This window comes from Heterodontus francisci, chromosome 29, assembly GCF_036365525.1.
Source record: "Heterodontus francisci isolate sHetFra1 chromosome 29, sHetFra1.hap1, whole genome shotgun sequence".
Taxonomy (NCBI): domain Eukaryota; kingdom Metazoa; phylum Chordata; class Chondrichthyes; order Heterodontiformes; family Heterodontidae; genus Heterodontus; species Heterodontus francisci.
The window spans coordinates 22435283-22457680 of record NC_090399.1 but is presented as its reverse complement, the minus strand read 5'-3'; the positions used below and the strand labels follow the sequence as shown (position 1 = coordinate 22457680).

The following is a 22398-nucleotide window of genomic DNA, read 5'->3' as shown; positions in this document are numbered from 1 at the left end:
GCATAATTTTGTTATGCATAACCATTAACCTCCTTATGTGGGCTATCCCATCAAAAGGCTCATCTGAGTCCTCTGTAGTGGAGGCCATGTTTTAAAAAAAAATCAATTTGCAAAAAATGACATGAGGAAAAATGGTTAAAGTCTGGAATATGCTGCCTGAGAACATGATGGAGGCAGGTTCAATTGAAGCATTCAAAAGTGAATTGGACAGTTATTTGAAAAGGAAGAATGTGCAGGGATATGGGGAGAAGGCAGGGAAACGGAACTGAGGAGTTGCTGTTTCAGAGAGCCAGTGTGGACACAACGGATAGAACGGCCTCCTTCTGCACTGTAACGATTCTGTGATTCTGTATGTGACCTCACGCTCCGGTGAGTTAGTACCTAAGCTATCCTTTCCCCGTGCTCTGGCTGCAGCCCACTCATGCCATGCCTCACCATGTGCAGATCCTGCCTCTATGCTATCCTCACATGGCGTCAGCATCAGAACTGGTGGCCGCAAGTGTGAAATTAAGTGACGGTGCTGTGCCTTCATCATCACTGTCTTCTTGCTCTTCCTCTACCTGGCCAGGTTGCATCTCGTGGGCATCTGAAAGGAAAAAGGGTGAGGTTATGGTGCAGGCTGGAGGGAAATGAAGAAGTGCTTGGTTACAGCATTTGCAGTTGTAAATTAGAACAAATTGTGGGATGAGAGGGATGGGGGATGGGAGGATTAGATATGAGGATGCCATCCTCTTCGGTTTCAGCCCCGATGGTGGCCATGTACTCAGCAATGGTGGTCACGATAATGGCCAGCACTGTCTCCTCCATTGGGGTCAGAAGATACATGCACACCTGTACCACTCCAGTTAGTTCTTGCTGCGTCCGGTTATGCACCACTCTATCCTGCAAGAGAGAGGGAAGTGTGTCAGCGAGTCTGGTGCAATGTGTTTGGGTCATGTGGCTGCCATGGTCAAATAGCTGGCAGCGTGTGAAAGCTGAGAGATGTGGGTGTGAGGCTTGTAGCAGTGCTAAGTGTGTGAGGGTGAGGTGCAGCTATGAATGTTACTTATGAGTACTGAATGATAGAGATTGGCAGCTGAGCGATCGGAGTATGGAGGTTAGTGGTGCACTTGCCAGAATATGGCATTTGAAGAGGCATTCATTGACCTTGTGTGAAGTCATTCAATTTCTTGCAACACTGCACCCAGTTCCTCTGAGCTTGACTCCCGGCATTGGTTTCCATGGCTCTCTGCTCCTTACCTTCTGAGAGTGTGTCTGGAGGGCATCCTGGACCCTGTGGGTAAAGGACATCTCTTGTACTTTCCACCTCCTTTACCAAGGCTTGCAGTGCAGCTGAAAACCTTGGAGTCCATTCGTCCATGTTGTGCAATTTTACACTTGAGATTCACTTGCTGCACAATGCCAGCAGCTCCCCTTTAAGAGGTGCAGGGTAGCTTTAAGGAGTACAGGCTGGCTTTAACTGCTGTTAGCAAGTTCCGATTTTCAGCCTCCTACTAATCTATGCAGCTGGTCAACAGCACGGTTAGTTTAGTTCAGTTTTTTATGAATTTAGAGATACAGCAATGAAACAGGCCCTTCGGCCCACCGAGTCTGTGCCGACCATCAACCACCCATTTATACTAATCCTACACTAATTCCATATTCCTACCACATCCCCACCTGTCCTATATTTCCCTACCACCTACCTATACTAGGGGCAATTTATAAGGGCCAATTAACCTATCAACCTGCAAGTCTTTTGGCATGTGGGAGGAAACCGGAGCACCCGGAGGAAACCCACGCAGACACAGGGAGAACTTGCAAACTCCACACAGGCAGTACCCAGAATTGAACCTGGGTCACTGGAGCTGTGAGGCTGCAATGCTAACCACTGCGCCACTAGTCCTGCATGCAGGCAGAAATTCAAATGAGCAGCACTCCCAACCGTGCTGTGGGTGTACCCATCCCACACGGACTGCAGCAGTTCAAGAAGTCAGCACACCACCACCTTCTCAAAGGCAATAAATACTGGCCCAGCCAACGACTCCCACATCCCATGAACGAATTTTTAAAAAGACAGCATGAAGTTGGCATGCTGCCTCCATTATATTGAACAGTTGCAAGTTTATTCAGTTTTAACTATTCTGATCAATGGCAGAAGAATATTTTTAAGTGAAGTATTACAAAAGCTTTTGGTCGTTCAAACTTCCAAAAAAAATACTGTTGATTTACTTTGCATTTTCCAGCATTTGCATTATCCTGAATTTATCAGTTTAATCCCTGCACCTGTTTTCAGGGGCTATCCAATTTAGCCGCTTCATGTTCCAACAACCTTCTCTATTAATAAATTCACCCTACCTCTCTCTTTGTTCTTTTGGTGATATGACTAAATGTAAATTCTCTCGTTATTTATTCACAGCTCAATGGAAATAATTTTTGTAATTATCTTATAGGATTTCCCCTGCACTGACTGTGTTGTCATGAAATTATTTCTTCTGTGTGGTTCTCCTGTTTGTATTCTGGTGTCAGTATGTAATATGACTCTGAAATTTGCATCGTCTCTGGGAGACCAGTGATCAGTATACCAGCTGAGGAGATATTCTGCATCTTATTTGCAATTGCAGAGGTCGTTATCTGGTACATTTCCCAGGTCTAGTGGCACTTAGTAATTCAGTGAATAATGAGTCCTTTTTTGTTCCTAGTGTGTGTTTTCTGTGTGTCTGTGTCTATATATATTGGATTTGGAAATATAGTTGTTGTTCCTTCATCATCGCCACATCCAAAGCCTGCAACTCCCTACCCACAAGCACTGTAGGAGCACCCTCTCAAGCACAATAGTGATTCAAGGGTAATGAGGGATGGGCAATAAATGCTGGCCTTGTCAGTAACGTAGTTATGTCCACATCTCCTAAATGAATAAATAAAAATCTTTTTTGTCACCAAGCCACTTAAGAAGATTTGAGGACGGAGGATCAAAAATGTTGATCAAAGAGGTAGATTTTAAAGGTGTGCCTTAAAGGAGGAGCGAGAAGTAGAAAGGTGGAAAGGCTTTGGGAGTGAATTCCAAAGCTTAGAAGTGCGGCAGAGCAAGTAAAATCGAGGATGCTAAAGAAGCCAGAATTGGAGGAACTCGGGAGACGTCAAAGGCTTGTATAGCTGGGGGAGATTAAGAGATAGCGAGAGAGGGAGAGGTGAAGTCATGGAGGGATTTCAAAACAAGGATGAAAATGTCAAAATTGAGTCCTTGCCAGATTGGGAGCGAAAAGGTTGTAATAACAGGAGCAGTGCAATTAATGACAGGAGTTTAATTATCACACAACACAAAAAACATTATAAATAAATACAATACATATATGAACAGGCTTCAAAAAGCACCTGAATCTCAACATCCATTTATACTAAATTGTTGTACAAAGCCTTGCAGAACTGCAATCATTTCTGGGCACTGCACCTCAGGATTATACATTGACCTTGCAGGCAGTAAAGCACTAATTCGCCAGAATGTTACTGAAGTTAAAAGGGTTAAATTATCAGGAAAGGTTGCATGAAGCTTGGCTTGTATCCCTTAAGAAGTAATGGAGGTATAGAGTGGGGGAAGGGAATGGGTAGCAGGGTGCAGATATGAGGGGGAGAGGAGGGCAGGATGTAGATAAAAGGGAGAACAAAAAGGAGAGCAGGATGTAGATATAAGGGGGGAGGGGAATAGGAGGAGATATAAGCAGGGGAAGAGGAGAAGAGCAGGATGCAGATAAGAGGGAGCAGGAAACTAGAGGGATAATGCAATCTACATCATGTCCTGTCTGAACTCAATAGTATCATTGTGGTATGTTGTCTGAACCCACGAGTGTTAGTGTTGTATGTTAATCTGAACGTGGGAGTATTAGTGCTGTAAGTTATCTGAACTCAGGTGTGTTAGTCCTTTACATTATCTGAACTCAGGAGTATTAATGCTGTACGTTATCTAAACTCGGGAGTGTTAGTGCGGTATGTTTTCTGAACTCAATGGCGTGAACAGAGTGTTCTGATGAAAGGTCACGGACTTGAAATGTTAGCTCTGTTTCTCTCTCCACACATGCTGCCAGACCTGCTGAGCATTTCTAGCATTTTCTGATATTACTGTGAACACTCTGCATTGTCTGAATTCGAGTGTGTTAATACTGTGCTGATCTGAACTTGTGTCAACTTTCGGCAGTGTATGAAACTGGGACTGTACACAGTGTGTGTTGCCTGAACAGAGTAGTACTGCTGCAGCAAAAGTAAAAAGTGGCTGGAAATACTCAGCAGGTCTGACAGCATCTCTGGAGAGAGAAGCAAAGTTAACGTTTCAGGTCTAGTGGTACTGCTGAGTTGGTGGGTCAAAGAACACATCTCCGCCTTGTATGGACTTTGGTGTGCAGAGAATTCGAATATAATACAGTCCACAACTGGAGGAGATAAAGTGACACATTCCAGGATTGGTAGTGTCACCACTTTTCTTCATTAATTGTTAACAGTGGTATAACAAAACACAGCCAAAGCTGAAAGGATCTGATAGGGTAGACGCAAAGAATCTATCTCCGAAGGTTGGGGAATCATGAATGAGGGGTCAGAAGAGAAATCAGGAAGCACTTTTTCACAGAAAAAATTAGTCGAAATCTCGTACTCTTTCCCCAAGAGAGTGTGGGGAGAAATTGGAGCTTTCAATAAGGAGATTGATAGATTTTTTTTTAGGTTATTAAGGGATATGGAGCTAAGGTGGGTGGATGGAGTTAAGATACAAAGCAGCCATGATCTAACTACATAGTGGAACAGGCCCAATAACCTCCTCATTCAAAAGCAAATTACTGTGGATGCTGGAAATTGGAATTTAAGTGCCAGTAATGTAGGAAATGCTCAGCAGTCAGGCAGCATCTGTGGAGACAGCATTTACGCGTCCAGCCCGATTATTGTTTATTTTCCCGACGCATCCAATAGTGACAGTCCAATATTCTGAAAACTTTGGCAATCTGTTGGTGAAACACAGCATTCCTTGAGTTACTTTTATTTTTCCAGTTATTCTGCTTTACATATTGGGCCTAGAAGCATGCAATAGACATAGCTAAGCGATCCCACAACAAACAGATCAGATCAAAGCTCTGCAATCCTGCCTCATCAAGAGGTGAATTTTACGCCACCCCATAATATGGGATAAATGGAGCAGGAGGCTCCAACCCGCTCCCGCCTCCGCCACCACTTTATGCAGGGTGGCGGCAGCGGAAAACAGCCCACCTGGCACTTAAGGGCCTTCGCCCACTTCCATACTGATTTTACGCATGGCAAGCCAGTGTCCTGGACCCGAGAGAAGCTGCCTGACAAAACCAGGTGGCTCCCGAAAGTCCCAGGGGGTGCCCTCATGATCGGGCACCTTGTACCCAATGGAGGGCCGCCCCCACGACCCCAACTGCCCCCAAGAGCCAACACGCCCGCCCCCCCCACCCCGTCCACCCAACTGACCACCCTTGCCTCGCGCTCAGCCTACCGATTACACCCAGCAAGGCAACCAAAACTTACTTGCCATCTATGCTCCACGGCATCTTGACTTCTAGCTGGGCTGTAGTCCCAGCAATGGCCACCATCCAGGTGGCACTGCTGAATCTAGGAGCTGCCGGCCCACTGATTGGCCAGCAGCTCCATTAGGCAGGACTTTCTACCTCAAGTGGGTGGAAGTCCCGATTCAGAACAATTGAAGCCCAGTGACCTGCAAACTATGGGTCGGATCGCCACTTTTGAGTCGGTGGCCAGCTCCCGTCTGTCTCGGGTAAAACCCCGGCCCAAGTCATGAAGGTGATGGACAATTCAACAACTAACAGGAGGAGGAGGCTTCACAAATATCCCCATCCTCAATGTTGGGGGAGCCCAGCACATCAGTGCAAAAGATAAGGCTTAAAGCATTTGCAACCATCTTTGGCTGGAAGTGCCAAATGGATGATTAATGTCAGCCTCCTCCTGAACTCCCCAGCATCACAGATGCCAGTCTTCAGCCAATTCAATCCACTCCAGTAGATATCAAAAATTGGCTGAAGGCACTCTTCTTCTTCTTTGGCCTCCTTGTCTCGGGAGACAATGGGTAAGCGCCTGGAGGTGGTCAGTGGTGTGTGGAGCAGCGCCTGGAGTGGCTATGAAGGCCAATTCTAGAGTGACAGACTCTTCCACAGGTGCTGCAGAAAAAATTGTTTGTCGGGGCTGTTACACAGTTGGCTCTCCCCTTGCGCTTCTGTCTTTTCTCCTGCCAACTGCTAAGTCTCTTCGACTCTCCACACTTTAGCCCCGCCTTTATGGCTGCCCACCAGCTCTGGCGATCACTAGCAACTGACTCCCACGACTTGTGATCAATGTCACAGGACTTCATGTCGCGTTTGCAGATGTCTTTAAAGCGGAGACATGGACGGCCGGTGGGTCTGATACCAGTGGCGAGCTCACTGTACAATGTGTCCTTGGGGATCCTGCCATCTTCCATGCTGCTCACATGGCCAAGCCATCTCAAGCGCCGCTGACTCAGCAGGGTGTATAAGCTGGGGATGTTGGCCGCCTCGAGGACTTCTGTGTTGGAGACACGGTCCTGCCACCTGATGCCAAGGATTCTCCGGAGGTAGCGAAGATGATGGAATGAATTGAGATGTCGCTCTTGGCTGACATACGTTGTCCAGGCCTCGCTGCCATAGAGCAAGGTACTGAGGACACAGGCTTGATACACTCGGACTTTTGTATTCCGTGTCAGTGTGCCATTTTCCCACACTCTCTTGGCCAGTCTGGACATAGCAGTGGAAGCCTTTCCCATGCGCCTGTTGATTTCTGCATCAAGAGACAGGTTACTGGTGATAGGTGAGCCTAGGTAGGTGAACTCTTGAACCACTTCCAGAGCGTGGTCGCCAATATTGATGGATGGAGCATTTCTGACATCCTGTCCCATGATGTTCGTTTTCTTGAGGCTGATGGTTAGGCCAAATTCGTTGCAGGCAGCTACAAGCCTGTCGATGAGACTCTGCAGACACACTTCGGTGTGAGATGTTAATGCAGCATCGTCAGCAAAGAGGAGTTCCCTGATGAGGACTTTCCAAACTTTGGTCTTCGCTCTTAGACGGACAAGGCTGAACAACCTACCACCTGATCTTGTGTGGAGGAAAATTCCTTCTTCTGAAGACTTGAACGCATGTGAGAGCAGCAGGGAGAAGAAAATCCCAAACAATGTAGGTGTGAGAACACAGCCCTGTTTCACACCACTCAGGATAAGAAAGGGGTCTGATGAGGCGCCGCTATGCTGAATTGTGCCTTTCATATTGTCATGGAATGAGGTGATGATACATAGTAGCTTTGGTGGACATCCGATCTTTTCTAGTAGTCTGAAGAGACCACATCTGCTGACGAGGTCAAAGGCTTTGGTGAGATCAATGAAAGCAACGTAGAGGGGCATCTGTTGTTCGCGGCATTTCTCCTGTAGCTGGTGAAGGGAGAACAGCATGTCAATGGTCGATCTCTCTGCTCGAAAGCCACACTGTGCCTCAGAGTAGACACGCTCAGCCAGCTTCTGGAGCCTGTTTAAAGCGACTCAAGTGAAGACTTTCCCCACTATGCTGAGCAGGGAGATTCCACGGCTGAAGGTACTGCAAACTGCAAAAGCTATGGGTCCTGGCAGCATTCCGGCAATAGTACTGAAGACGCGTACCGCAGAACTAGCTGCACCCCTAGACAAGCTCTTCCAGTACAGCTACAATACTGGCATCTACCCAACAATGTAAATATTGCCCAGGTATGTCCTGCACACAAAAAGCAGGACAGGTCCAAACTGGCTACCTACTGCCCCATCATTCTTCTCTCAATCATCAGTAAAGTGATACAACGGGTCGTCAACAGTGCTATCAAGCAGCACTCAAACAACAACAACCTGCTCACTGATGCTCAGTTTGGTTCAGCCAGGGCCACACAGCTCCTGACTGCATTAGAGACTTGGTCCAGACATGGACAAAAGAACTAAACTCAAGAGGTGAGATGAGACTGATTGTCCTTGCTATCAAGGCAGCATTTGACCAAGTGTGGCATCAAGGAGCCCGAGCAGAACTGAAGTCTGTGCGAAGCAGGTGGAAAACTCTCCATTGGTTGGGGTCATACCTAGCACAAAGGAAGATGGTTGTGGTTGTTGGAAGTCAATCATCTCAGTCCCAGGACATCACTGCAGGAGTTCCTCGGGGTAGTGTCCTAGGCCCAACCATCTTCAGCTGCTTCATCAATGACCTTCCTGCAATCATAAGGTCAGAAGTGGGAATGTTCGTTGATGATTGTATGAAGTTCAGTACTATTTACAACTCCTCAGATACTGAAGCAATTCATGTCCATATGCAGAAGGCCTGGAGAACATTCAGGCTTGGGCTGAGAAGTGGCAAGTAACATTCGTGCCACACATGTGCCAGGCAATGACCATCTCCACAAGAGAGCATCTAACCATCTCCCCTTGAGATTCAATGGCATTACCATCGTTGAATTCCCCCACTATCAACATCCTGGGGGTTACCATTGACCAGAAACTGAACCGAACCAGCCACATAAATACTACAGTTATAACAGCAGGTAAGAGGCTGGAAATTCTGTGGGATGTAACTCACCTCCTGACTCCCCAGTGCCTGTCCACCATCTACAAGGCACAAGTCAGAGTGTAATGGAATACTCTCCACTTGCCTGGATAAGAGCGGCTCCAACAACACTCAGGAAACTCGACACCATTCAGGACAAAGCAGCCTGCTTGATCAGCACCCCATGCACGACCTTAAACATTCACTCCCTTCACCACCGACGCATATTGGCAGCAATGTGTGTCATCAACAAAATGCACTGCAGCAACTCACTACGTCTCCTTCGACCTCTACCAACTAGAAGGACAAGGGCAGCAGGTGAATGGGGACACCACCCCTCCAAGTTCCCCTCCAAGCCACACACCATCCTGACTTGGAACTATATCGCCATTCCTTCACTGTCGCTGGGTCAAAATCCTGGAACTCCCTTCCTAACACCACTGTGGATGTACTTACACCCCCAAGGACTGCAGTGGTTCAAGAAGGCCGCTCACCTCCACCTTCTCAAGGGCATTTAGGAATGGGCAACAAATGCTGGCCTTGCCAGCAATGCCCACATCCCAGGAAATATTTTTTTTAAAAGCTCCCAAGGTTCAGAAAGTGGGTGCAGCATGACAATTATTTAGGATTGGGGGAGGGTGGAAAAGGAGGCAGTATGTATCCTCCGCATGATCTGCTCTCTGGGTGAAGGGACCCTGTTCCTTCTCCAGTTAGCATCGTAGTAACATCAAATCAAGATTTATTCAGTTCAACTCATTTTAAGAACAGTTTATTTTCCTTCCACTTCCGTCAAATGGCAGAAAGCATAATTCAGTGGTTGCATGGGAGGGGAAGTTTCCCATTAGTTCTCGGTTCACAAAAGTTAATTTCACAACATGATAATTGTCAATGCATGTCACGCAACCTCTCTGGCCAAGACAGGGAACAGTATAAACTGTTCAGCCTCATTCCTGCATTCATAAAATTATTCTTAGCAATTTTCTTCAATTTAAAATTTCACAGTTTTTCTTATTTTTCCTGTCCCTTTCTCTCTCTTTATCTGATCTTTTTCCTTCTCTTTATTTCTCTTTCTGCACCCTAATTTGTCTATAATTCATCCTCCTTCCCCATCATTCCTCTGTTTCTTTCACAATCCTTAAATCTCAATGCTTGAGAAGATAGATAGAAGATAGTTTGCCCCATTGTTTACTAAGTTCCCAGATGCCCTGTTGCCCTCACCACTGCACCTTCAGGTTAGCAGCTCATAATTCCAAAGCTTTACCAAAAAAATTATATTTAAGCTGAAGGGTTCAAGAGAAAGTCTAACTAATGGCACATGACAGGAGATGCCACCCCCTCCAGCAAGATTTGGCCTATTATATATTTTTAAAAAAAATTTATTTAGAGATACAGCACTGAAACAGGCCCTTCGGCCCACCGAGTCTGTATCAACCATCAACCACCCATTTATACTAATCCTACATTAATCCCATTACCCTCTCACATCCCCACCTACCTATAACTAGGGGCAATTTATAATGGCCAATTTACCTATCAACCTGCAAGTCATTGGCTGTGGGAGGAAACCAGAGCACCTGGCGACAACGCACGCAGTCACAGGGAGAACTTGCAAACTCCGCACAGGCAGTACCCAGAATTGAACCCAGGTCCCTGGAGCTGTGAGGCTATGGTGCTAACCACTGTGCCGCTTAATTTAATAAAAAGTATTAACTAGTCGTTTCAGAGTTTCCCAGTCCTCGAAATGAGATGTAAAGGTTATCTAACAATATCCTACAATACCTCCACCTGAGAAACAAAAAGGGATACATAACTTTATCCTACAATACTTACACTGAAAGACAAACAGATATCTAACAATATCCTGTATAAAGCCTACTCTGAAAAGCCTTGGCTCCTACCTTCACTGGGCAGATACATAGCCAGGTCCCAAGAAGATGAAAGGGCCAGTGTACCCATTTCCCAGCCTATTAACAACATACTGTTTCACAGGTGAAAACATACTCAATGAGGCAGAGTTTAGTTAAGCCAGCACTGAAAGTGTTAACAGTTACTTGCCATCCTTTACGCATCTCGTCAACTTGCTTGTTTTCTCTGTTCCTCAAGCCCTGGTCTTCTTGCTGAAGGCAAATAAATTATTAATTATAGACTTCACCTCAGCTTCTGTTTTTCTTAAATGAATTTCTTTGTATGAATTTCAGTTTGATTTATCAAGGGAGTGTCTCTCCCGCCACCACCACCGCCCCCCACCACCACCTTTCTCATTGACACCACGTTCAAGAAAAAAAGACAAAAGGTCTTGCATTTATATAGCACTTTGCACCACCTCAGGACATCCCAAAGTGCTTTACAGACAACAAAAAACCTTTTAAATGCAGTCACTGTTGTAATGTAGAAAACACAGCAGCCAATTGACATTCAGCAATGAATTAAATGACCAGGCCATCATTTTTAGTGATGTTGGTGAGGGATAAATGTTTTCCTGAAGAGAGGGGAGAAATCCTCAGCTTTGCTTCAACATAATGCCAATTGATAAGGCAGACAGAAACTCAGTTTAAAGTCTCATCCAATAGACAGCACCTCCGACAATGAAGCCCCCCCTCAGTACTTTACTGTATCGGCCTAGACTCCGCACAAGTCCTTAGAGCAGGATTTGAACAGAGGACTTTCAGACTCTGATACCAGAGTGTTACCCACCAAGCCACAGCTAACAATGTGACCTGACATTGAGCCGTACAGATTAGAGAAGTCTCAGATGGACTCCCTATTTGTTTAAATTGGCTAAGGTTTGAGGCCACAAATGAACAAATCTCAGTGTCTAACAGCTTAGTGAGGAAACTATTCAACCAAGGTGTGAGTATGTGGATTGCAATCCAGTGGCTGCTGACAGCCAACTTATGTATACACAGAGTCAGGGCAGGAAATCAGATGTAGGTGTGAGGCTCTCATGGTCAAACAGTCCACCATCACTCACTGTGTAATCTCACACACATAAAGCCTTACTGGGGTGAGGTACTGCTGGAAGCTCTGTGTGGAACCAGACCTAACTGAGAGTGATTTCTGCAGAGCAGGTGTGGAAAGAGATGCAGTGGCTTTTAAAATAGAAACATAGAAAATAGGAGCAGGAGTAGGCCATTCGGCCCTTCGAGTCTGCTCCGCCATTCATTATGATCATGGTTGATCATCCAACTCAGTAACCTGTTCCTGCTTTCACCCCATATCCTTTGATCCCTTTTGCCCCAAGAGCTATATTTAACTCCTTCTTGAAAACATACAATGTTTTGGCCTCAACTGCTTTCTGTGGTAGCGGATTCCACAGGTTTACCACTTTCTGGGTGAAGAAATTTCTCCTCATCTCAGTCCTGAGAGGTTTACCCCGTATCCTTAGGCTATGACCCCTGGTTCTGGACTCCCCCACCATCGGGAACATGCTTCCTGCATCTATCCTGTCAAGCCCTGTTAGAATTTTAGAGGTTTCTACGAGCTCCCCACTCACTTTTCTGAACTGCAGCGAATATTATCCTAACCGACTCAATCTCTCCTCATACGTCAGTCCCGCCATCCCAGGAATCAGTCTGGTAAACCTTCGCTGCACTCCCTCTATAGCAAGAACATCCTTCCTCAGATAAGGAGACCAAAACTGCACACAATATTCTAGGTGTGGCCTCACCAAGGCCCTGTATATTGCAGCAAGACATCCCTGCTCCTGTACTCGACTCCTCTCGCTATGAAGGCCAACAAACCATTTGCCTTTTTTACTGCCTGTTGCACCTGCATGCTTACCTTCAGCAAATGGTGTACGAGAACACCCATGTCTCATTGCACATCCCCTCGCTTAGTTTATAGCCGTTCAGATAATAATCTGCCTTCCTGTTTTTACTACCAAAGTGGATAACCTCATATTTATCCACATTATACTGCATCTGCCATGCATTAGCCCACTCACTCAACTTGTCCAAATCACCCTGAAGCCTCTCTGCATCCTCCTCACAACTCACCCTCCCACCCAGTTTTGTGTCATCTGCAAATTTGGAGATATTACGTTTAGTTTCCTTACCTAAATCATTAATGCATATTGTGAACAGTTGGGGTCCTAGCACCGATCCCTACAGTACCCCACTAGTCACTGCCTGCTATTCAGAAAAGGATCCGTCTATTCCTACACTTTGTTTCCTGTCTGCCAACCAATTTTCTATCCATCACAATACACTACCCCCAATCCCATGCGCTTTAATTTTACACGCTAATCTCTTATGTGGGACTTTGTTGAAAGCCTTCTGAAAGTTCAAATAAACCACATCCACTGCTCCCCCTCATCAACTCTACTAGTTACATCCTCAAGAATTCTAGTAGATCTGTCAAGCATGATTTCCCTTTCGTAAATCCATGCTGACTGTCCGATTCTACCACTGTTCTTCAAGTGCTCTGCTATAAAATCTTTGATAATGGGCTCTAGAATTTTCCCCACTCCTGATGTCAGGCTGACTGGTCTCTAATTCCCTGTTTTCGCTCTCCCTCCCTTTTTAAATAGTGGGGTTACATTAGCTACCCTCCAATCTGTAGGAACTGTTCCAGAGTCTGTCGAATCTTGAAAGAACACCATCAGTGCATCCACTATTTCTCGGGCCACTTCCTAAGTACTCCGGGATGTAGATTACCAGGCCCTGGGGATTTATCGGCCTTCAATCCCATTAATTTCCCCAACACCATTTCTCTACTCATACTGATTTCCTTCAGTTCCTCTCTCTCACTAAACCCTGTGTTCACCAACATTTCTGGTATGATATTTGTGTCCTCCTTTGTGAAGACAGAACCAAAGTATGCATATAGTCGGTCAGCCATTTCTTTATTCCCCATAATAAATTCCCATTTCTGACTGTAAGGGACTGACATTTGTCTTCACCAATCTTTTTCTCTTCACATACCTATAGAAACATTTACAGTCAGTTTTTATGTACCCCCACAAGATTACACTCGTACTCTATTTTCCCCTTCTTAATCAATCCTTTGGTCCTCCTTTGCTGAATTCTAAACTGCTCCCAATCCTCAGGTCTGTTGTTTTTTCTGGCGAATTTGTATGCCTCTTCCTTGGATCTAATGCTATCTCTAACTTCCCTTGTAAGCCATGGTTTGGCTACCTTTCCCATTTTACTTTTGTGCCAGAAAGGAATAAACAATTGTTGCAATTCATCCATGTGCTCTTTGAACGTTTGCCATTGGCTATCCACCGTCATCCCTTTAAGTAATGTTTTCCAATCCATCATAGCCAACTCACGCTTCATACCTCCGTAGTTTCCTTTACTAAGATTCAGGACCCTAATCTCAGAATCAACTACGTCACTCTCCATCTTGATGAAGAATTCTATCATATTATGGTCACTCATCCCTAAGGGTTCTCGCACAACTAGATTGTCAATTATTCCTCTCTCATTACACAATACCCAGTCTAGGATGGCCTGTTCACCAGTTGGTTCCTCAATGTATTGGTCCAGAAAACCATCCCGTATACACTCCAAGAATTCCTCCTTTACGGCATTGTAACTAATTTGATTTGCCCAATTTATATGCATATTAAATTCACCCATAATTACAGATGTTCCTTTATCGCATGCGTCTCGAATTTCCTGTTTAATGCCATTTCCAACATCACCACTACAGTTTGGGGTCTATATACAACCCCCACTAACATTTTTTGCCCCTTAGTGTTTGTCGAGGTTCATCCCAAGCAGATCTGTAACACAGGAGTCTGCGCTCTATGGTCTGTTCCCAGGGACATATACCAAGATAAACATCGACTGCTGCTGGACAACCATCAACCCGGTGAAAGACGCTCTTTGGTCTGCCCAAACCTGCTGGTCTTCCAGTGCAAAGAGTTGTCCATGACCGAGTTGCAGACTGGCACATTCCAAGGTCCAGGACTACGTGCTGAGGGACGCACTAAAGCTTGAGGCAGACGCTGCAAAGACTCAATGGGGAAAGACCACAGTGTACGATCCTCCCGCCATAATGAACCGAGGGGCTGGAACCTATGCAAAACTCTTCGGGTTGCATGCACAAAAATATGTTTTTGCTGTTTAATGCAAATGTACATTGCATGTATAATAGAAATGGAAGGGTTGTGAGGCAACTCAAGTTCTGTATTGAAGAAAACTGATTTCTTTTCCACTTTCTGGAATGTCAACTTGGAACTGTTTTGAATTGTTTTGTAATGTATCTTTTTTTTTTACATATTTTTATGAATAAAAGATATTTTTGGAAAAAAAATGATTTCTGAAAATTAGAGGGAAAAGTGGAACAAGTAATGATTAAATAGGAGGAGAATAACCCTTCACAATTTCTCCTAGTCAGTGCCCACCCTCCACCTCATTAGGCTTTTAAATTCATTTTTGTACTTGTAAAACTAGCTTTTCGTGTTTTCTGTACTTGGACCCCTAAATTAGAATTAGAACATTACAGCGCAGTACAGGCCCTTCGGCCCTCGATGTTGCGCCGACCTGTGAAACCATCTGACCTACACTATTCCATTTTCATCCATATGTCTATCCAATGACCACTTAAATGCCCTTAAAGTTGGCGAATCTACTACTGCTACAGGCTGGGCGTTCCACGCCCTTACTACTCTCTGAGTAAAGAAACTACCTCTCACATCTGTCCTATATCTATCACCCCTCAACTTGAAGCTATGTCCCCTCGTGTTTGCCATCACCATCCGAGGAAAAAGACTCTCACTATCCACCCTATCTAACCCTCTGATTATCTTATATGTCTCTATTAAGTCACCTCTCCTCCTCCTTCTCTCCAACGAAAACAACCTCAAGTCCCTCAGCCTTTCCTCGTAAGACCTTCCCTCCATACCAGGCAACATCCTCGTAAATCTCCTCTGCACCCTTTCCAAAGCTTCCACATCCTTCCTATAATGCGGTGACCAGAACTGCACGCAATACTCCAGGTGCGGTCTCACCAGAGTTTTGTACAGCTGCAGCATGACCTCGTGGCTCCGAAACTCGATCCCCCTACTAATAAAAGCTAACACACCATATGCCTTCTTAACAGCCCTATTAACCTGGGTAGCAACTTTCAGGGATTTATGTACCTGGACACCAAGATCTCTCTGCTCATCTACACTACCAAGAATCTTCCCATTAGCCCAGTACTCTGCATTCCTGTTACTCCTTCCAAAGTGAATCACCTCACACTTTTCCGCATTAAACTCCATTTGCCATCTCTCAGCCCAGCTCTGCAGCCTATCTATGTCCCTCTGTACCTTACAACATCCTTTGGCACTATCCACAACTCCACCGACTTTCGTGTCATCCGCAAATTTACTAACCCACCCTTCTACACCCTCTTCCAGGTCATTTATAAAAATGACAAACAGTAGTGGCCCCAAAACAGATCCTTGCGGTACACCACTAGTAAATAAACTCCAGGATGAACATTTGCCATCAACCACCACCCTCTGTCTTCTTTCAGCTAGCCAATTTCTGATCCAAAGCTCTAAGTCACCTTCAACCCCATACTTCCGTATTTTCTGCAATAGCCTACCGTGGGGAACCTTATCAAACGCCTTACTGAAATCCATATACACCACATCCACTGCTTTACCCTCATCCACCTGTTTGGTCACCTTCTCGAAAAACTCAATAAGATTTGTGAGGCACGACCTACCCTTCACAAAACCATGCTGACTATCGCTAATGAACTTATTCTTTTCAAGATGATTATAAATCCTATCTCTTATAACCTTTTCCAACATTTTACCCACAACCGAAGTAAGGCTCACAGGTCTATAATTACCAGGGCTGTCTCTACTCCCCTTCTTGAACAAGGGGACAACATTTGCTATCCTCCAGTCTTCCGGCACTATTCCTGTCGACAATGACGACATAAAGATCAAGGACAAAGGCTCTGCAATCTCCTCCCTGGCTTCCCAGAGAATCCTAGGATAAATCTCTCTGGTCATCCACTGACTCTAGAATTTTGGCATTTAGAAACACATGATCCATCTTTCTTAGATCCAATGTAGATTATCTCAAACTTCCCGACATTGAACCCCATTTGTCGCAAGTTTTCCGCTCAATGTCCCTTTTCAAGTTTTTGCTCACATCTACACGGTTTACTATGCCACCTAACCTGGTGTCATTAACAAACTCTATTCTTTCTGTCAGGTCATCTATAAATAAAGTGAAAAGCTGAAACCCAGTACAACTCCCTGGGGCGATACACAACCAGACAGATCCTGCTAATTTGAGTATGTACCTACTACCTTTCTTCTCTGTCTCCTACCTCCTAACTAATTCCCTACTCGTGACAGCAGGTTGCAAAATGCGATATTTAATTCTCTTGCAGATACCAATTTTTATTCCCAGCTGCTCTGCTTCCCAGAATGTGCACTGGACATAGTGCCTCTCTCTAGCTACCAGGGCAGGCTTACTTACTGTCTGCTACATTTATTTGGTAAATTGTGTTGACGAAAACACGCCTGCTATAAGTGCTGTCGTCTGTAATACCTCTGACAAAACAGCTGTCCTCTGTAGCCAGCAGCAGAGAATGCGCCAATATCACTGAAAGCCCCAATTTACGGCCTGCTGATAAAATGTGAAAGTTGTAATCAAACCAATCACTTTTACTGTCAAGCGCTGCAATCCAGTTCCCAGCAATTGGTAATGAAAAAAACGAAACAGAAATAAAGAACTTACATTTACACCCTTAGGCTGTCCCAAAGCACGTCACAAGCCAGTGAAGTACTTCTAAAGTGCTGTCAATGTCTCAGGGAAACACGTCAGCCAATTTGCACCCAGAAAAATCCCACAAAAAGACAATGAAATGATTAATCGGTTAATCCAGTTTTCATGGTGTTGATTGGCCAGGACTTGAGGAGAACTTCCCTGTTTTTCTTTTGGTTAATGTCATGGGATCATTTACATCCACCTAAATGGGCACATAGGTCCTCAGTTTAACCTGTCAAAAGTCAACACCTCTGACAATGCTACACACTCAGTGCTACAGTCAACTGTCAGCCTGGATTGTATGCTAAAGCCCTGTGGAGCTTGAACAGAGCCCCTCATAAAATGTAAGGCAGTTTTTTCTCGTCAGTGTTGACTGGGAAATGATGACCAGCGCCTCCACGCTTCCCAACACTAAGGCAAATCTGGCCCATTAAGATTTTATTAATTTCCATTAAAAAAATCATTTTTTTTTAATACTTCTTCATTGGCTGTGCAGGTGAGTTTACTGTAAACACACTGCTCTCTGTATGTGTGTACATATAAATATGTGTGAATGTGTAGAGTGGGAAAGTCTAAGGGTAGTTTAGAAAGGAATCTTACTATCACTGCACATACTGTTGTGATTAAACACACAAACCTCACTACAAAAGGGATAAACTATGTGGAGAGATGTTCCATCTTTCACAAAGGGGGCTGGACAAAGTAATAAATGTAACAGATAAAATAAAGCTGCAATATTACCCAGACGATTTAAGGCACTGAAAAAGGACAAACTTGTTTTCCTTGAATGGGTTGCAATGATGAAAATCGCATTGATAATAGTTACTCTTATCCAATGCTTGGGTACATGGGAAGTAACAACTTAACTTCCCCATTCGTGAATTGTTAGATCAGTCTGTGGCCTGTATCTATTGGAAACCTCTTCCAATGCAGCAAGGCCCGCAGAACAGAATTTTAGAGCTCCCTTTTTTTTTTAGCTTTTTAACCTGTTGACTCATCAAAGTATCTAAAGTTCACAAGTCCAGCGTCGTTTGAAGAAGTGAAGCATCTGGACCTTACAATGAGTTCAGTTCAGTGAGGAATCACACTTTGAGTCAGCATATTGTGGGTCCAATCATATTCCAATCAAGGCTGACACTCCAGTGCAGTGCTGAAGGAGTGCTCCACGATCAGAGCTACCATCAAACTCTGAGTTAGCACCGATGACCTAAAAATCTTTGATTAATCCCTGTTAGAAGGGAACATCTTTTATTGTTTTACATTTAAATAACTGTTGAACACTAAGCTGATGAACATAAAAGATTCCACAACAATATTTTGAGAAAGAATGAGGGAGTCCTGTAGTATCTTACCCCATCTTTACTTAGATGTCAGCCTTGGCTCATTGAGTAATATTGTGGATGTGGGCAGCGAGAGCAAGGCCAGCACTTATCGACCATCGCTAGTTCCCCTTGAGAAGGTGGGTGGGGATTGTCTTCTTCTTGAACCGCTGCAGTCTGTGTGGTAAAAATGCTCCCACAGTGCTGTTAAGTAGGCAGTTCCAGGCTTTTGACCCAGCGATGAAGGAAAGGAGATATATTTCCCAGTGTAACTTGGAGGGGAATTAGGAGGTTCTGGTGTTTCAATGTACCTGATGCCCTTGATGTTCTAGGTGGAGGAGGTCATGGGTTTGTAAAGAGGTGGCGGCGAGTCACTGCAGTGCGTGCAGTGAATGTAGAAATAGTCCAAGCTATTAAAAAGAAAACAGGTAAAATATGGAACAGTAGGGTTGGGGGAGGGGCAATGAGTTCTGCACAGGTAGCCTTATACTCATAGCTTGAACTATAGATTGAGTCACAATGTGCCCAATACTAGGAGTATGTGATCTTAAGCAGTGAAGGTCAGAAAACTGGGGGGCCAAAGGCAAAGGACGCATCAGATTGTTGACGCTGAATCTCTCTGACCTGAAGGAGCTCTCTTTCAGATGAGAAGTTAAAGCAAGGCCCTGTCTACCTGTCAGGTGGATGTAAAAGATCCTGCAGCACTATTTCAAAGAAGAGTAGAGGAGTTCCTTCCAGTGCCCTGGCCAATATTTATACCTAAACCAAAATATAAAGCAGATCATCAGGTCATTGTCTCATTCCTGTTTGTGGGACCTTGTGTACAAACTGACAAATATTCAGCAAAGAGTTTAACTGTATCACCTGAATACTCATCACACATAAGGACAGAGTTTAACCTCACACATGCCAACTTTCATGACTTTACTGTCTTCTTCTTCTTTGGCCTCCTTATCTCGAGAGACAATGAGTAAGCGCCTGGAGGTGGTCAGTGGTGGGTGGAGCAGTGCCTGGAGTGGCTATAAAGGCCAATTCTAGAGTGACAGGCTCTTCCACAGGTGCTGCAGAAAAATTTGTTTGTCGGGGCTGTTACACAGTTGGCTCTCCCCTTGCACCTCTGTCTTTTTTCCTGCCAACTGCTAAGTCTCTTCGACTCGCCACACTTTAGCCCTGCCTTTATGGCTGCCCGCCAGCTCTGGCGAACGCTGGCAACTGACTCCCACGACTTGTGATCAATGTCACAGAACTTCATGTCGCGTTTGCAGACGTCTTTAAAGCGGAGACATGGACGGCCGGTGGGTCTGATACCAGTGGTGAGCTCGCTGTACAATGTGTCTTTGGGGATCCTGCCATCTTCCATGCGGCTCACATGGCCAAGCCATCTTACTCAGATGCGTGGAGGCTGCTCTTTTGAAACGGGAACAAAAAGTTTCAAATTTAAGTAGAAAATTGTTTTTATACTGCATGAAGCCCACTGTTTGATAGCTGTTGCATTCCACAGCAAACCAGGAATAATTTAGATGAGATTTACTGGTTTTTAAAATCAGGTCTTCTGGCACAATCCTCAGCAAATCCAAGTTTACTTTCAGCTGCAGCCAAGTTGCAAGTATAGACTGGGTGTATTGGGCCCAGTCTTTGTAATACACAGGGTGTTTACTGCCAGCTCCCATTCTCACTGGCTGCTGGAGTTTTAATGTGACAGCAGTAAGATGAGCAGGCAGCTGCAGCCCCAAGCACCGTCCAATTTTTTTTTAAAAAATAGAACATTACAGCGCAGTACAGGCCCTTCGGCCCTCGATGTTGCGCCGACCTGTGAAACCATCTGACCTACACTATTCCATTTTCATCCATATGTCTATCCAATGACCACTTAAATGCCCTTAAAGTTGGCGAGTCTACTACTGTTGCAGGCAGGGCGTTCCACCCCCCTACTACTCTCTGAGTAAAGAAACTACCTCTGACATCTGTCCTATATCTATCACCCCTCAACTTAAAGCTACGTCCCCTCGTGTTTGCCATCACCATCCGAGGAAAAAGACTCTCACTATCCACCCAATCTAACCCTCTGATTATCTTATATGTCTCTATTAAGTCACCTCTCCTCCTCCTTCTCTCCAACGAAAACAACCTCAAGTCCCTCAGCCTTTCCTCGTAAGACCTTCCCTCCATACCAGGCAACATCCTAGTAAATCTCCTCTGCACCCTTTCCAAAGCTTCCACATCCTTCCTATAATGCGGTGACCAGAACTGCACGCAATACTCCAGGTGCGGCCTCACCAGAGTTTTGTACAGCTGCAGCATGACCTCGTGGCTCCGAAACTCGATCCCCCTACTAATAAAAGCTAACACACCATATGCCTTCTTAACAGCCCTATTAACCTGGGTAGCAACTTTCAGGGATTTATGTACCTGGACACCAAGATCTCTCTGTTCATCTACACTACCAAGAATCTTCCCATTAGCCCAGTACTCTGCATTCCTGTTACTCCTTCCAAAGTGAATCACCTCACACTTTTCCGCATTAAACTCCATTTGCCATCTCTCAGCCCAGCTCTGCAGCCTATCTATGTCCCTCTGTACCCTACAACATCCTTCGGCACTATCCACAACTCCACCGACCTTCATGTCACCCGCAAATTTACTAACCCACCCTTCTACACACTCTTCCAGGTCATTTATAAAAATGACAAACAGCAGTGGCCCCAAAACAGATCCTTGCGGTACACCACTAGTAACTAAACTCCAGGATGAATATTTGCCATCAACCACCACCCTCTGTCTTCTTTCAGCGAGCCAATTTCTGATCCAAAGCTCTAAATCACCTTCAACCCCATACTTCCGTATTTTCTGCAATAGCCTACCGTGGGGAACCTTATCAAACGCCTTACTGAAATCCATATACACCACATCCACTGCTTTACCCTCATCCACCTGTTTGGTCACCTTCTCGAAAAACTCAATAAGGTTTGTGAGGCACGACCTACCCTTCACAAAACCGTGCTGACTATCGCTAATGAACTTATTCTTTTCAAGATGATTATAAATCCTGTCTCTTATAACCTTTTCCAACATTTTACCCACAACCGAAGTAAGGCTCACAGGTCTATAATTACCAGGGCTGTCTCTACTCCCCTTCTTGAACAAGGGGACAACATTTGCTATCCTCCAGTCTTCCGGCACTATTCCTGTCGACAATGACGACATAAAGATCATGGACAAAAGCTCTGCAATCTCCTCCCTGGCTTCCCAGAGAATCCTAGGATAAATCCCATCTGGCCCAGGGGACTTATCTATTTTCACACTTTCCAAAATTGCTAACACCTCCTCCTTGTGAACCTCAATCCCATCTAGCCTAGTAGTCTGAATCTCAGTATTTTCCTCGACAATATTTTCTTTCTCTACTGTAAATACTGACGAAAAATATTCATTTAACGCTTCCCCTATCTCCTCCGATTCCACACACAACTTCCCACTACTATCCTTGATTGGCCCTTAATGAATGACTCTTTCTCGGTGAATGCTGTTCAAGACATAAATGGCCTGGGGAACACATTAAAACTGTTTCCTTATGAACAACGTATTGAATACGAATGGGGCTGCAACAGTTAGTAAGCTTTTAGCGGTATGAGGCAGCACTTATCAGGAATATGATGGAAAGAGATACAGATTAAGGAAGGCACTTAGGCTTTTAGCAGAGGATAATTGGGTAGATAACTGGAACGGGGATGGGGTGGCTGGTTGCTATGATTTTAAAAAAAATATTCTTTCATGGGATGTGAGCATCGCTGGAAG

General features: G+C 44.9%; 1 protein-coding gene across 6 annotated transcripts in view; it reads right to left on the bottom strand.

Annotated features, from left to right (window-relative positions):
- Positions 1-3269: 3269 nt before the first annotated feature.
- LOC137346187 (hepatic and glial cell adhesion molecule-like) overlaps positions 3270-22398 on the bottom strand; it is an 82056-nt gene continuing 62927 nt past the window's right edge. For all 6 annotated transcript variants that reach the window (XM_068009577.1, XM_068009578.1, XM_068009579.1 and 3 more), the window contains 2 exons: positions 10617-10678; positions 3270-4964 (listed from right to left, as the gene is read on the bottom strand). In XM_068009577.1, coding sequence (XP_067865678.1) covers positions 10635-10678 — 44 coding nt within the window. In that variant the 3' untranslated portion in view covers positions 3270-4964; positions 10617-10634. The remainder of the gene's footprint in view (positions 4965-10616; positions 10679-22398) is intronic.